Source organism: Camelus dromedarius, chromosome 2 (assembly GCF_036321535.1).
Source record: "Camelus dromedarius isolate mCamDro1 chromosome 2, mCamDro1.pat, whole genome shotgun sequence".
Lineage (NCBI taxonomy): Eukaryota > Metazoa > Chordata > Mammalia > Artiodactyla > Camelidae > Camelus > Camelus dromedarius.
Genome location: NC_087437.1, coordinates 53,398,931 through 53,413,765, shown reverse-complemented (window position 1 = coordinate 53,413,765; position 14,835 = coordinate 53,398,931). Strand labels below are relative to the sequence as shown.

The 14,835-nt window shown below is 39.8% G+C and overlaps 1 protein-coding gene across 1 annotated transcript; it reads right to left on the bottom strand.

The window, feature by feature from the left end:
• Positions 1-2,067: 2,067 nt before the first annotated feature.
• On the bottom strand, positions 2,068-13,724 carry FETUB (fetuin B). The gene is made up of 7 exons (XM_010976146.3): positions 13,421-13,724; positions 13,026-13,136; positions 11,626-11,713; positions 9,331-9,491; positions 8,489-8,590; positions 3,333-3,425; positions 2,068-2,443 (listed from the first exon to the last, which is right to left on the bottom strand). Exons 1-7 carry the CDS (start codon positions 13,643-13,645, stop codon positions 2,096-2,098), a joined length of 1,128 nt encoding a protein of 375 aa, XP_010974448.1. The 5' UTR covers positions 13,646-13,724; the 3' UTR covers positions 2,068-2,095.
• Between the last annotated feature and the right edge of the window lie 1,111 nt (positions 13,725-14,835).

Sequence of the window (14,835 nt, the reverse complement as noted above, 5' to 3'; positions counted from 1 at the left end):
GCTCTTGCTTTTAGAACATTTTAGGAACAATGTGGCTTCCTTACATCCATGGAAATAAAATTAAAAATCGCCCCTAAGTTTAGGATTTATTAAATGCAATTCTTTTACTTGCCACTTTAGTTATTATTAAGATCCTGGGGCATTCTAAACTTGACTCTCTGGAGGCTAAGGGAAATCACCTGGCTGAGATTTCTGCAAGGAGTGCTGCCCTTAAAGGGATCAACAGCAGCCAAACCTCTGTCCTAGTTCAAAGGGATTCTTCCCTAATGATCATTTAGAAAAACTGGCTAGAGAGGTCCCAAAATTGGCCTCAGAAAAAGAAAAATAAGATTGGAAATTCAGCAGTTGTTGGTTAGGTAAAAAGAGAAAGCTCTAGTTTGGACCAAATAACAACCCAGTCCTACTGGAGATTCTAAAATTCCCACTCCTCACCACCACACGTACATTAAACCATTGGTCTGCCGACAAAATGGTAACATTCATGAGTCAATATTGGTGGGGAAACATAACAAGGCTACAAAAAGTGCCTACCTCACTGGTCCCACTTCTCCAAAGTAAAACCCAAAGAAGCCTGTTCATACTTCTCTCAGACATTTTTAACTGCCAAATGGACCATTCAAGGCCTGGAAAAAGAATTTCATGCAATGTCCTCAGTCTAATGAATATAAATATATTCTGGTCATGGTCTATGTGTTTTCATACTGAACTGAAGCCTTCCCTTACAGACAGGCTACTGCCTCTTCTATGGCAAAGTCCCTTCTGGAAAAAGTTCTCCCTACCTGAAGAACTCCTCTCAAATTCCATAGTGATTGAGGAACACATTTTACTTGCCAGGGGCTTTGACAAATATGTGCTGCTTGGTTGCTATTACAACATTTGCATTGTGCTTACCACCCTCGGTCCTCTGGTTTGACTAATAACACCATTAAGGCTCAATTGGCAAAATCTGTAGAGGCCCTCCATTACCTTGGCCAAAAGCACTGCTGTTAGTCCTTCTAAATCTCAGATCCACCCCCTTTGGAACTCATAAGCCCTTACCCTTTGAGATAGTCACAGAACACAGTAAAGATTTTCAGGAACTGAAGCAGACAACATCTGATGAGATGGCTTTCCCAAGATACCCAGGCCAGTCCTGTTGGAAGTCTGTCACCAAATCTTTGATGATGAAATAACACTTTAGATGATCTCCATTGTCTATGATCTTGATAAAATATGGACTTTAGATAAAAAGGGCTAGATAATTCTCCCTCCTACCCCGTCTTGTTACTCAAACGTGACCTTAATAGATTTCCAATCTGTGTACTGTCCTTCCAGCATAAGACACCACACCCAGGAAAGGTCTTTCCTGATAATGAGGGACAAAAAGCTACTGAAACTGGAAAATCTGACTCTTACTCAGAGATGCTTTCTGAGAAAGGTCTTGATCAAAAGGGGAAAGTGTAAAAATTAATCAACCAAAACCTCAACTAAATAGAGTTGAGAGACCAGAAGGGGGAGCTCTCACCTGTGACAACAGCAGAGCCCAACAGGAAGAAGAAAGACTTCTCTTCCTTCCTGGTAGGGACCCAGCCAATGAAAAGCCATGGATTCTTTGTTTACTATGCCTCTCCCAACTTCCTTTTCCTCTCTATAAAATTGTTCCCCTTCCCTTGCTGTCTGGGAATTGGCATGTGGCTCTCCACAGTTGCAGACCCCAAATCACAATTCTCTGCTGATCCTAAATAAACCCATCTTGGCTGCAGAATCTCCTCAGTCTATTTGTTTCAGGTCAACATCAGAAAGAGGACGACTCTTAAGTAAGGTCATCAGAGAGACTCAGCTAAAAGTAAGAAGTCATTACAAAGAGAGAGGTGGGAGACACATTTATCCATGGCATGAGGCTTTGATGAGCCATGGCGTGAGCAGGGAGGCGGCCCAGTGTACAAGTGAACAGTTTAGTCTAATTTCCACTTCCAGGCAATATGATGAGACCAGCAGGAGTCAAAAAGACACACTTTATTAGCCCTCTCTACATTTGAACTCTTTCTGTCCCCCCCTCCCCACCCCCTCTCCCCTCTCGCAGGGCACTGTGTCCCCAGGAATCCTCTACATGTTCTCATGGTGGGAGAATAAGAGGGTTAGCATTTTGAGCTGGTCCTGGGCACTCAGCAGAGCGTTGTTCTTTTGAGGGGAAAGGCAGGACAACCAGCTCCTCCTCCACAGGCTCCAGGAGGAGGAAGGAGACATCTAGCGGTTCTCCCTGGGGATTCGTGGTTAGATCCAGCTGCACAGGGAAGGCCTCAACAGGGCCCTTCCCCTGGGACTGTCCAGAGTCTTCGTCATCCAAGGAGGGGAGGCACAGGATAGCTCCTTCTGACACGGCCTTCTGCCTGGGCTCTTCCTCTTTGGGGAGGTTTGTGGGTCCCTGGTTAGCAGTAGTGTTTTGGCCTCCAGGGGTGGGAACCTGGAATAAGAATGCTTTTGAATGAAGGAATATCCTCCAGGAAAATTCCTGCCATGCTTGGCCCTAGGTTACGCTGTTCTGTGCCTTTCGGCTGGAATTTTCAAAGGGAGACCAGCTAGGAGAATGGGCCTCTGATTAAAGGATGAAAAAGCAAAACAGATACAGGCCAGGGGGAACCAAGACCATTAGAAGCTTGACTGCAAGCCTGACAAATTTCAGAGCTGAACAATGATCCAGAGAAGACAGATGGCTTGTTCGAAGCCCCTAGTGGGCTGTCCTCTCACTCTCAGTGGTGGCAGCAGCAGTCACCTTTAGTGATGGTTTATTCTGCACCAGGCCCTGGGCAATGACCCTCAACCAGGCCCTCTCACCTGCTTCTCACAGGGATCTGAAGGATCTTGGTTGCCATATAGATGAGGCAACCAAGACTCAGAGAGGTAAGAACTTGCCCATGTTCACACAGCTGGTAGGTGGCAGGTGGGACTGGAACCCTGGTGACCTGTCTCAACCATCCTCTCAACTATGCCAGGCTGCCTCAGAGGAAGCGCTCAATAAATACTTCTGGAAAGGGAGTCAATATTTCCATGGAAACAACTTCTACTTATGATTCAGGGTCAGGGTCTTTGGGACACTGAACTTAATGTCTCAGAGGCCTGCCCCATTCGAGCAACAGGAGCCTTAGTTACTCTGTAGGACTATGTTGTAACTAAAAGAAAGGGTGACAGGTCTTTAATCAGCTACCCTGTGGATGTGGGCTTAGGACAGCCTGAATAAAGTAGTGATCACAGATTTTAGGAAAATAAAGGGAGAGGGTAGTGTAGGGGCAACTAAAATATAAATAATCTGCTCTCTTACTCACAGAAAGACAAACAATTAGATAGAAAAATACCTGTGATTTAAAGAATTCACAAGTCACCCAGACTAACTTTTCTGTGTCGTCGTCTTCATTTCGATTCAGAGAACCTTTGCAGAGACCAACAGGCTAAAGAAAAAGAAAATACAACGTCACATGTGTATTATGGTTATCCGTGATCATAAATGGAAATCAGCATACCTTCTGCTTACACACACACACAGCCAATCAACACACTTATGCTCCTGCCATGTAATAGACTCTGAGCCAATTCTTTAGACCATCCCTATCAAATAATCACCCAAACTAGGTTAAATTGCCTCCAATGAGAGAAATTCAGCATTTCTTGAGGAACACACTCTTTTAGAAAATTCCTTGAATTGAGCAGAAATCTGTGTCTATAGAACAGACAAAGAAATCTGCGTCTATCTCTTGGTCACACTTCTACCCTTGGGTCAGTTAGCAAACTTGTTTTCATCTCTCATCCAGCAGTGTTTTACGTATGTTCTGCCTGAATTTTTGCTTCTCAGACAAGACCACTCTCAGTTCCTTCAACTTTTATTTATTTGAAAATAAAATAAGTGTGTTTCTTATTGTAAATGTAATAAATAGTTGTTTACAATATAGATAAACAAAAAGAAAATAAGAAGACCTGTAATTGCATGAAATGATTTCCTGACATGATTTGATTTCTTTTCTTCTAATCTTTTTTCCTATACATATCTACTTTACTTCCAGAAAAATATGATTCTACTATACATAATCTCTAATAACTCTCCTTTATCACTTAACAATATATTGTGAAAATCCTTTTATGACATTGAATAGTTTTCTATGATTTTCTTTATAATGGCAACTCAATATCCCTCTGTGTTATTTAACAAGTTCTCTTTTATTAGACACTAGATTGAATGTAATTTATGTTTAAACACTGAAGCTATATCTTTTCATATATCTCTAGTTATTTCCTTAGGATAAATTCCTAGAAGAGAAATTTTAGAGTCATAGAGTATGCACTTCTTCAAGTGTAAATAGGGGGCCAGTGTAGACCAAGAGAAAATCACAACTACAGGTCCAGTTATGTAAAGATTTTAAACTCTTTTCTCTAATCCTCTCTCATTCTTCTTGGAACTTGGAAGAGCCAGAATTAAATAAAAAATTGCAGGAGGGGCACACTATGGGTAGAGATGTAAACTGGTGCAGCTACAACGAAAGCAGCATGGAGGTTCCTCAAAAAACTGAAAAATACGGAATGCTTTACCTAACAACAGCAGAATACACGTTCTTCTCAAGTGTACATGGAACATTCTCTAAGATATACCTTATATTAAACCATAAAACAAGCTTCAATAAATTTAAAAGAATTGAGATCACATAAAGTACATTCTCCAATCATAATGGGATGAAATTAGAAATGAATAACAGAAGGAAATTGGAATTTTCACAAATATGTGGAAATTAAATAATGTACTCCTAAAAAATCAATTGGTCAAGGAAGAAATCACAAGGAAAATTAGAAAATATTTTGAGATGAATGGAAGCAAAAACAACATGTGTAACTTGTAAGATGCAGCTCAGTCATTGCTCAGAGGGAAATTTGTAAATGTAAATGCTTATGTTAAAACAAAAAATAAAGATTGTAAATCAATAACCTAAACTTCTACCTTAAAAAGCTAGAAAAAGAAGAGTAAACTAAGCCCAAAGCTTGTAAAAGGAATGTGAAAATAAAGAGTAGAGAGGAAATAAATGAACTAGACAATAAAAACAAACAATGAAAATAAATGAAACTGAAAGTTAATTCTTTGAAAAGATCAATAAAATTGACAAAGCTTTAGATAAACTGACCAAGAAAAAAATGACTCAGATTACTATAATTGGAATTAAATAGGGTACACCATTTCTAATCTTTCAGAAATAAAAGTGAGATGCTATGAACAATTGTATGCTGGCAAATTAGATAACTTAGAGGAGATGGACAAATTCCTAGGAAGATACAAACTACCAAGACTTACTCAAGAAGAAATATAAAATCTGAATAAACCTATAACAAGAGATTGAATTATTAATCAAACGAACTTCCCACAAAGAAAAGCCTGGGTGAATTCCATCAAATATTTGAAGAAGAATACCAGTCCTTCACAAACTCTTCCAAAATAAAACAGAAGAGGAGGGAAATTTTCCCAACTCACTCTATAAAGCCAATATTAAACTCATATGAAAATCAGGCAGATACAACACAGGAAAACAATAGATCGATATCTCTTATAAATATAGATTTAAAAAATTTAAAAAAGAAACCCACTGGCAAGCTGAATTCAGGAACATATAAAAGGAATAATGCACCATGATCAACTGGGATTCATCCCCAAAGTCCAAGACTGTTCAAAAGTATAAAAACCTTTGTTATACACAATGTTGATAGATTAAAGGAGAAAAAAAACTCATGACTATCTCATTAACACAGAAAAAGCATTTGACAAACTCCAACACTGTTTCTTGATTAAAAACATTTGGAAAAACTAGGAATAGAAAGGAACTTTGTCAAGTTTAGATAAAGAGCAGCTATAAAAAACCTACAGTTACCATCATATTAAATTTTGAAATACTGAATGCTTTTCTCCTAAAATCAGGAATACAAGAAGGATATCTGTTCTCCCACCTCTTTTCAACATTATACTGGTAGTATGAGTCAGGGAAATTAGGTTAAGAATTAAAAGTCATGCAGATTGGAAAGGAAGAAATAAAACTCTATTTATAGAACTCATGATCTTGTACACAGAAAATCCTAAGGAATCTACTAGAAAACTATTAGAACTAATAAGTGAGTTCAGCAAGGTTACAGGATACAAAGTCAATAAATAAAAATCAATTGTGTTTCTATATATCAATAATTTAAAAATAAAATTAAGACAAATACATTATATCCGCATCAAAGAGAATAAAACACTTAGGTATACAAAAAAGTGAAAGTCTTGTACACTGAAAACTACAAAACATTGCTGAAAGAAATTAAATAAGTCCTAAACAAATAGAAAGACATCCCATATTCATGGACTGGAAGAATTAATATTTTTAAGATGACAGTGTTTTCCACCTTGGTCTACAGATTCAATGCAATCCCTATCAAATTTCCAACTGTTTTATAAAAATAGAAACTGACAAGCTTATTCTAAAGCTGATTTATTATAAAAATGAAAGACATCCAGAATACCCAAAACAATCTTGAATAAGAAGAGCAAAATAGGATGACCCATACTTCCCAATTCAAAACTTTCTACAAAACTACAGTGTTGGAGATAGTGCAGTACTGATGTAAGAACAGATATGCAGGTCAGTGGAATAAAATTGAGGGTACAGAAATAAACCCTTACATTTACAGTCAAGGGATCCCAAAAAGTATGCCAATACAATTAAATAGGGGAAATAACACCCTTTTCAACAAATAGTGCTGGGACAACTGGATAGTCACAAGCAGAAGACTGAAGTTGAATCTCTAGCCTCACACCATATATAAAAACTAACTCAAAAATGGGTCAGAGACCTAAAGCTAAAACTATAAAAGTCTTAGAGGAATAGGTGGGAGTAAATCCTAGTGATCTTGGAACAGGGAATAGATTCCTAGCTATGACACATAATGCATATTCAACAGAAGAAAAATATATAAATAGGACTTAATCAAAATTAAAAACTTGTACTTCAAAGAACAGCATCAAGAAAATGAACAGACAACTCAGAGGAGAAAATATTTGAAAATCATATATCTGATAAGAGGGTCATATCCAGAACACATAAAAAATTCTTACAATTCAACAATAAAGAGATAAATAATCCAATTTTGAATGAGAAAGGTTTTGAATAGACATTTCTCCAAAGAATACATACAAATGGCCAAAACGCACATTAAAAGATACTTAACATCATTAGCCATGAGAAAAAAAATACAACCAAAATAAGAAACCACTTCACACTCAGTAAGATATCTATAATAAAAATGACAGATAATAATAATAATAAGCAAAAATGTGGAGAAACTGAAACCCTATACATTGCTGATGGGTTTGTGAAACTGGTGCAGTCACTTTGGAAAACAGTTTGTAGTCAAAAGGTTAAATGTAGGCTTCTCATATGACCCAGCAATGCCACTCCAAGGTATATACCCAAAAGAAATGAAACCACACGTACACATAAAAACTTTTACACGAATGTTCATGTAACGTAGCACTGTTACTAATATCTCAAATGAGGAAACAACTCAAATATCCATCAACTGATTAATGGAAAACAATATCTGGTATATCCATGTAATGGAATATTATTTGACCATTAAAAGAAATGAAGCACTGATACCTGTTAAACAGAGATAACCGTGGAAAACATTTTGCTAAATGAAAGAAGCCAGACACAAAAGGCCACATAGAGTATGATTCTGTTATATAAAATGTTTTTTTTTTTTTAAAAAAAAGGCGAAGTCACAAAGATAGTAAGTAGATTAGTGGTTTCCAGGGGCATAGGTGAGGGGGCAAGGGAATGACTGCTAATGGGTCTGGAGTTTCTTTCTGAGTTGATGAAATATTCTAAAATTAGATACTGGTGATGGTGGCACAGCTCTGTGAATAGACTAGAAGACACTGAGTTGTACACCATAGAAGTCTGAATTTTATGGTGTGTGAATGATATCTTAATAAAGCTGTTATTACAAATAAGTGAATAAGAGGGGAAAAGGCTTCTGGTTGCCTAATTGTGCAATGATACACTGTGCCAACTGATGTTCCTACCAGGTGTGCTTTAGGCGGTTTCAAGGCACCCTCCCCAGTTAGCTACATTCTTTGAGAGAAGGCCTGTTTGACTTTGTCCTTCTTGAAGAGTGGTTCAAGGAGAGCAACACCATGCTGTATTCCCAATGTGACTGGCTTTGTTCAGATAAAAGCGGGACCACCACCAACCACTGAGATTTGTCTATATTTTACAGCCTCTTATGATCATTTTTTTGCGAACGTATCAGATTTCTGATGAAAACTGCACTTACCATCAAATATTATCACATCTGGGCCATCTCTAGTCAGTCACTCCTTAAGGGGAAGAAAATTATCTCGTGCATTACAACACCTCATGTATAATTTGTGCTCAAAAAATACACACAGATGGTCTGTGAACACAAATCTTAAATTATGAAGACGTTGATGAGTACTCACCACGGAGTCAGAGGACTGAAGTGCACAGCTGCTGGCCTGGGATATGGTACATGGTGACTCTTTGATTAAATATTCCACAAAGTAGGCAGGGCCAGTCACCCACTAGTAGGAGACAAGAGTTGAGAAATAAAAATCAAACCTTCCCAAGTGGAGAAATGACTCAGGTTTGGCAGCACTGTATTTACAGAGACCATACATTCACAGAGTCACTGTCAACACAGGGGCTAGACTGTTGTGTGTCCCGTAATCCCCGCCATGATCAAACCATGTATTACGATTTTATTATTTAGAAAACATATTCACCATGTCTTTCTTCCCTTCTTAAGGATTTGAATGGGTTCTAAAGACTTTCCCTTGGGTGAGCTTATTTTTCCTCACATAAATTTGTTTTCAGATTAGCTTTTCTCCGTATGAGAGATACCAACATAATTCAAATACAAGTGAGCCGACGTTTCCCCTAACCCATAAAACTCGACATCCACTCCTATACCTAACATGGAACAGAAGTCAACTTGCTAAATGGTCCGTGGTCAACCAGAAAAGAGAATGTGGTAGGAAATCGCGAACCCAGGTGGAACAACCCAAGGAGTCTGTGTGTCCATTTCGCTTCTTGCCTTCAGGGCAATGAAGTAAAATCAAACCATACAGCTCTAGTGGAAATCCCACAGAACGACTCAGAAACTAAAACGTGATTGAATACGCATCACGGCCACCAAAGTAGGGAATGAAGAAAAGGCTCTTGGATTCTAATCAAAAGGAGTGCCTTGGTAATGTCCTCTCAGTCTGAGAAGTGTTAGCAACAGTTTGGAGGCACATTGCTGTAGCCGGGATTGCAGCCTCACCTGACTAGAAGCCTTGGTGATTTTGACGAGAGAATACTTCGAGGTGCTCCTACTGTTGTATTCTGCAAGAGACTCGGTGACAGCTTCCCAGACTCTGGGTTCTGACAAACCAGCGGGGCCAGGGCAGTCGGGACACATTCTGACAATCGCTAATTGAGAAACTGTTGATGCCAAAGTTTAAAAAGCAGGTTTAAAAAGAAAATGCCTTAATGATTTTTAATCCTATAAATCATATGATTACAACAGAGATAGAGATTGAAAGGAAACAAATGCTCAGTGTCAGCAAGAATGGAGTGGCAAAGCATTATCTAGAAAGAAAGTTAGCTTTCTGCAGAGTTTTCTGCAATAAGCATGCATTGCTTCCATAATTAAAAAATAATCAAAGCAATATTTTTTCACCTTACACAAATTTTTTTACCCCAGGAATTTTGTTTAAAAATACACAAAATAGTACAGTTGAAATCCTCATTTAACCTTACATCTGGCCTCTGTATCCACCAATTCAACCAACCACAGATGGTGTGATACTGTAGTATGTATTCAGTGAAAAAAATCCACCTCTGAGTGGACCCTTATAGTTCAAACCTGTGTTGTTCCAGGGTCAACTGTACATTGGTATAAAAAAAATTTTCCCAGTTAGCACAATATCTTCCACTACCATTGCCTCTGTGAAGCAGACTGAATTGGGATTTCATTGCTGTCATGTTTCATTTACCTTTTGGTCTCCAACACTTAACATAATGTCTTATGTGTGGTAACCACTTGGTAGATGCCTGCTGAATGGATGAGTGAGTGACTGACATAGGGACGTTGGAGGTACACCCTCTTTGGTTAGAAAATGCAAGTGAGCCATAAAATAAAAATTGGTCAAATCACTGTACCAATGGATAGAATAATCACACTAATAGTACAGCTAAAATGTCTGATTGGGAGGAGCTGGGGTGGGAAGCAAAACTAAGGTAAAACTCAGACCAGGAAACTTGTCTAGCATGCACATTGCTCTGACCAATTGTGTCTTTATTTGGGTGTTTTGCCGGGGAATTACGTCCACAGCTTGGCACACCCAGCACCATCCCCACATGTTATTTCCTGACCTCTTACAGCTCTGGTACCTATGACTTCCATTTAAGTCCTGATCTATTTTATTAGTTGTGGTTCTCTGATTTATTTTAGGGGAGTCTCATCTTCACAGCCAGGAAACTTTATCTCCATTGTCCTGTCCCTCAAAGGAAACAGCAGCCTTCTTACCACCTAGGGCTTGTTAGAAATGCAGAAACTCAGGCCCCGCTGCAGACCTGGGGAATCAGAACCTGCACTTGAACGAGATCCACCAGGGGACTCACAGGCACATAATAGTTTGATGGGTAGTCATATCCCATTTCCCCACGCCAAGGAGGCTTACTTTTCTTTTCTTTTTTTTTTTTCTTTTAGGGGATTGGATAATTAGGTTATTTATTTATTTTTAATGGAGGTACTGGGGATTGAACCCAGGACCTTGTACATGCTAAGCTCACACTCTACCGCTGAGCTATACCCTCTGCACAAGGATGCTTGCTTTTCAAAGAAGGACCCAGAATAAATGCATGTGCATTTACTCATTTATTCAACAATATTATGGACTCCTTACACTTGATAGGAACTGGGGGAGAGTTGTAGCAGAGAGGAAGGAGGAAAGGATAAAATGTTCTACACGATATAAGATAGAAGACCCCAAATCAAGGCAGTGCATGGTCTGTGTTTCACGTGTGTATAGGGATGTAAAACAGAGGAACACCATTTTTTTCTCTTTTTTTTCCCCCTTGAATAGAGAACACAGTGTTAGAGGCAGCATTGGCAATGGTCTTTAAAGAACGGATATGAGTTCCAAGGGCAGAGGTTATGAGGGGAGGGCATCCTCAGCAAAGAGAGAGGCACAAACATGATGCAGTTATTGGAAAGCGTGACGTGTGTTCAGAAAATAGTGAGACATCCAGTTGAATGGAGTGGAGAGTGGGTGTAGTGAGGGAAATAAGGCAGAAATAGCTAGAAAAGCCTGGGGACAAGTTGTAGAGATTATACAATTTATGTCAGACTAAAACTTTAGGATTTGATGTAGGATACCATGTACAGCGATTGCAGGTTATTTAGAAAGATAAATTGTAGGAAGAGGAGCAGCACAAGTGTTGGATGTATGAAGAACTTGGCTTTGGAAGGAATAGGAAGGATGGGAGAAACCCTAGACACTGTTGCATAGTATAGTTAAATGCTCTCTGTCCATCTAACATTAACGTGAATAAAATCAGAGTGATCTTTTACCTGGGCGAAGAGTACAATTATAAGCAGCTAAATAGAAAATTCTTCTTGCCTCATTAATGTAAAATATTGCTTTGCATTGACCATAAACCTGGAACAAAGAAATACATTTTATGACCTGGTGAAATGGACTATGACTTTTAAAAATACCCTCAAAATGAAACTGGACATTTCATTTTTAAATAACGAGAAAATTAAGGTCAGTCTTGGTGATTTTGGGTAGGGGAAACTGCCAGCTGATCATCCAACAGTTTAACCTTCTCCTGGGACACTGCCAGACTACTTCTGGGCTTCCTCCCTGCTTAGCTGTTACTCTGTGTCACTGAGTTTTAACCATAGCAAGGTGAGCGGAAGTGATGTCAAACCAATTCCAAGTGTAGCCCATAAGTCTCTCCCACATGCTATCTGTCCTCCATGCTATTTATCCTTCTGGAGCCTGATACAGATGAGCATGGTGACCAAGGAAACCATGAGCTGAAGGCAGCAGAGTCTAGGGCCACAATGTAGAAGGAACCGGGGTCTCCAAATCACTCCTGGAGGAAAGCCCCTTACTGATCAGTAATTCCTATTTTGAACTTCACATGAATGAGAAATCAATTTCTATCAAGTTGCAGTCAGTATACAATTTTTAGTATATGTATTACAGCAACCAGTGTCACCTTAACAAATATAATTCATAAGGTAAATAGACTATTTGCTTTTCAAAACCAGGTGGGTGAAGTTTGACAAATTTGGTTAAATGATTAGAAAAAGTTATCTTGGTCAAATAGTTTACTTCTAAACACTTATATCACACTCCTGTCACTCATGTCATAAAATTTCAGATCAATCAATGAAAATCATCTCAGGATTGTTGAGAATCAAATGAAAACTGTTATTGTTAAGCCTCTTCTATGGCCATCTTTAAAAGGATCAATTCTGACTCGGCTTAGGTTCTGTGATTCCAGGGAATCCTTCCATGGCACCTCTGAGAGCTCCTGTACCATAAGCCCCTTCCTCTCCCCAGCCTCAAATCTCATATCAGTGTTCATTAAAACAAAACAAAGCAGAATGAAACAAATTTAAAAGCTCTCCTTACATTGCTTCTAAAGTCTTCTGGAGACACACATTCAGAGAGCTACATCTAAGGTATTTTTTTCATAACTTAAAAATTTTTTCAGCGCCTACAGGAGGGCTTGGAGGCTAGGAAACAATTTGGGGGCAACTTTTCAATTCTGGTGTCAGGACCCCAAAGCGACCCTGATTAAACTGTTTTGTCTATAGAATCAGGATTACCACATAGACACCCTGCCCAAGAGATTATAAAGAGGGACATTTGAGGACGGCACATGTTGAACAGTCTTCGTTCTGTAGACAGTGGACACCAGGTTTTCCCCCTTGAGCTCCTGGACACAAGCACTTACCGACAGATGTAAGTACCTCACACTACAGTTCTTCCATGACCTCCGGCTGAGCACATGGCAGTCCGTCTCCAACACGTCCAGTGTGTAATAGAACAGGCTTCCCAGGTCACCCTGTAGGAAGGGGTGGAGAAATGCACAGCCCCCGTGAAGCAGAAACCGCTAAAGACTGGCCAAAACACTCTGTTTTAAGGTCAAGCCAAAGGCTATGATCTTTGTGAAGATTTCTTATAAATGGTGGGACACTCAGGTTTCAGAGAGGATTAACATCAGCACCTGTTTCTGATAACAATAAGAGCGTGTAGCATCCTGGCAGAAGAGAGCCATGAGTATTCAGCGTCCCGTGGCCGCCCCCACAGCTTGTACAAACACCTGCCCCAGACGGGACTGTCACTTGCCTGTCTGTGTTCACGGACATCGCTCACTCGGTTGAGGCTCAGCACGTAGCCGTCCTTTCGGTTCCTGTTGATGTCCTGCAGGATGAAGTTCGCGACTTCCAGCACATACGAGCTGTTGCAGCTGTGGGAGAGGAGAGGCGAGGGGCTGGGGGCTTGCTGGGTTGGAGGTGCAGCCCGGCAGCACACAACCAGGGCGCAGAGCACCAGGGGTAGGAGGAGACCCATTCTGCGGGGAGCAAGTCCCAGGCGCGGTCAGTGGTCAGTACGTGGAGCTGCAGGGACCGAGCTGCTTATAAGGCTCTGAAAGGTCAATTTGAGCAGTTTTATAATCGCAGTCTGAATGGGTGACCAGGATTTGAAAGACAATATCCTATTTCATACCCTTGAATTCTAAGTGTGGATTTCCCTGGGTCAGTACTTTGGACAGGATTTGCCAATATTTAACCTCAGACCCCTGAGCAATCTCATACTCACGTGTACATGTAAGCAAATTTAACTTTCCTAATCTTTTCCCAAGAAATCAGAAAAAACACTCGGGCCAAGGCTTCTAGGAGGTCATGTTTGGATTCTGGTTTGTGTCCCGGGCTCCAGCTGAATCAGAATATGCAGGCTGTCACGTTCTTTCATCCTCCCCAAGCACCTTGCCTCCAGCTGACATCCTCGGCCACACTCTGATCCATCTCGGGTTGGTACCCAGAATCTCATGGGTGCTGATGGTGCTCAGGGAGTTCCGACTCCCTGCCTGACCACCCAGGTTAACTATTCTTGTTAGATCAGAAAAAGGGGTGAGAAGGTATAGCTCAAGTGGTAGAGCACATGCTTAGCATGGATGAGGTCCTAGGTTCAATCCCTAGTACCTCCATAAAAAACTAACTAAATAAACATAATTACCCACCCCCGCAAAAAAAAAAAAGGAAAAAGGCTCAAACCCCACCCCAATCAGACTAGAAAGGGTTTTATTTAGCCTCATTTAGGTTTTTAAAACAAAGAGTTCATTTACATTTTAAAAAAGAATGAATGTATATCAATAGTTCTCGTATCACACTCCAATTCTACCCTTTTTTTCTGTGGAGTTGCCTGGAAGCAAACTTATTAAGAGACTAAAATCTAACACTGTCGTTAAGAGATAGATAATGACTGGAAGGTGGGCTGGGATACAGGAAAACACTAACTGAGACTTGCTTTTCTCTTTTAGCTTCTGCTTGGAGTTCTACTTGGAAGTTACTACCAACTGAAAGTGTACAAAGCACAACTGTCTTTTCAAAATTTTTATTTAAAGAACACATACACAGCAGGGTGGGGGTATAGCTCAGAAGTAGAGCAATTGCTTAGCATGTGCAAGGTCCTGCGTTCAATCCCCAGTACCTCCATTAAAAAAATAGTAAATAACTAAATAAATAAAAAAACACACACAC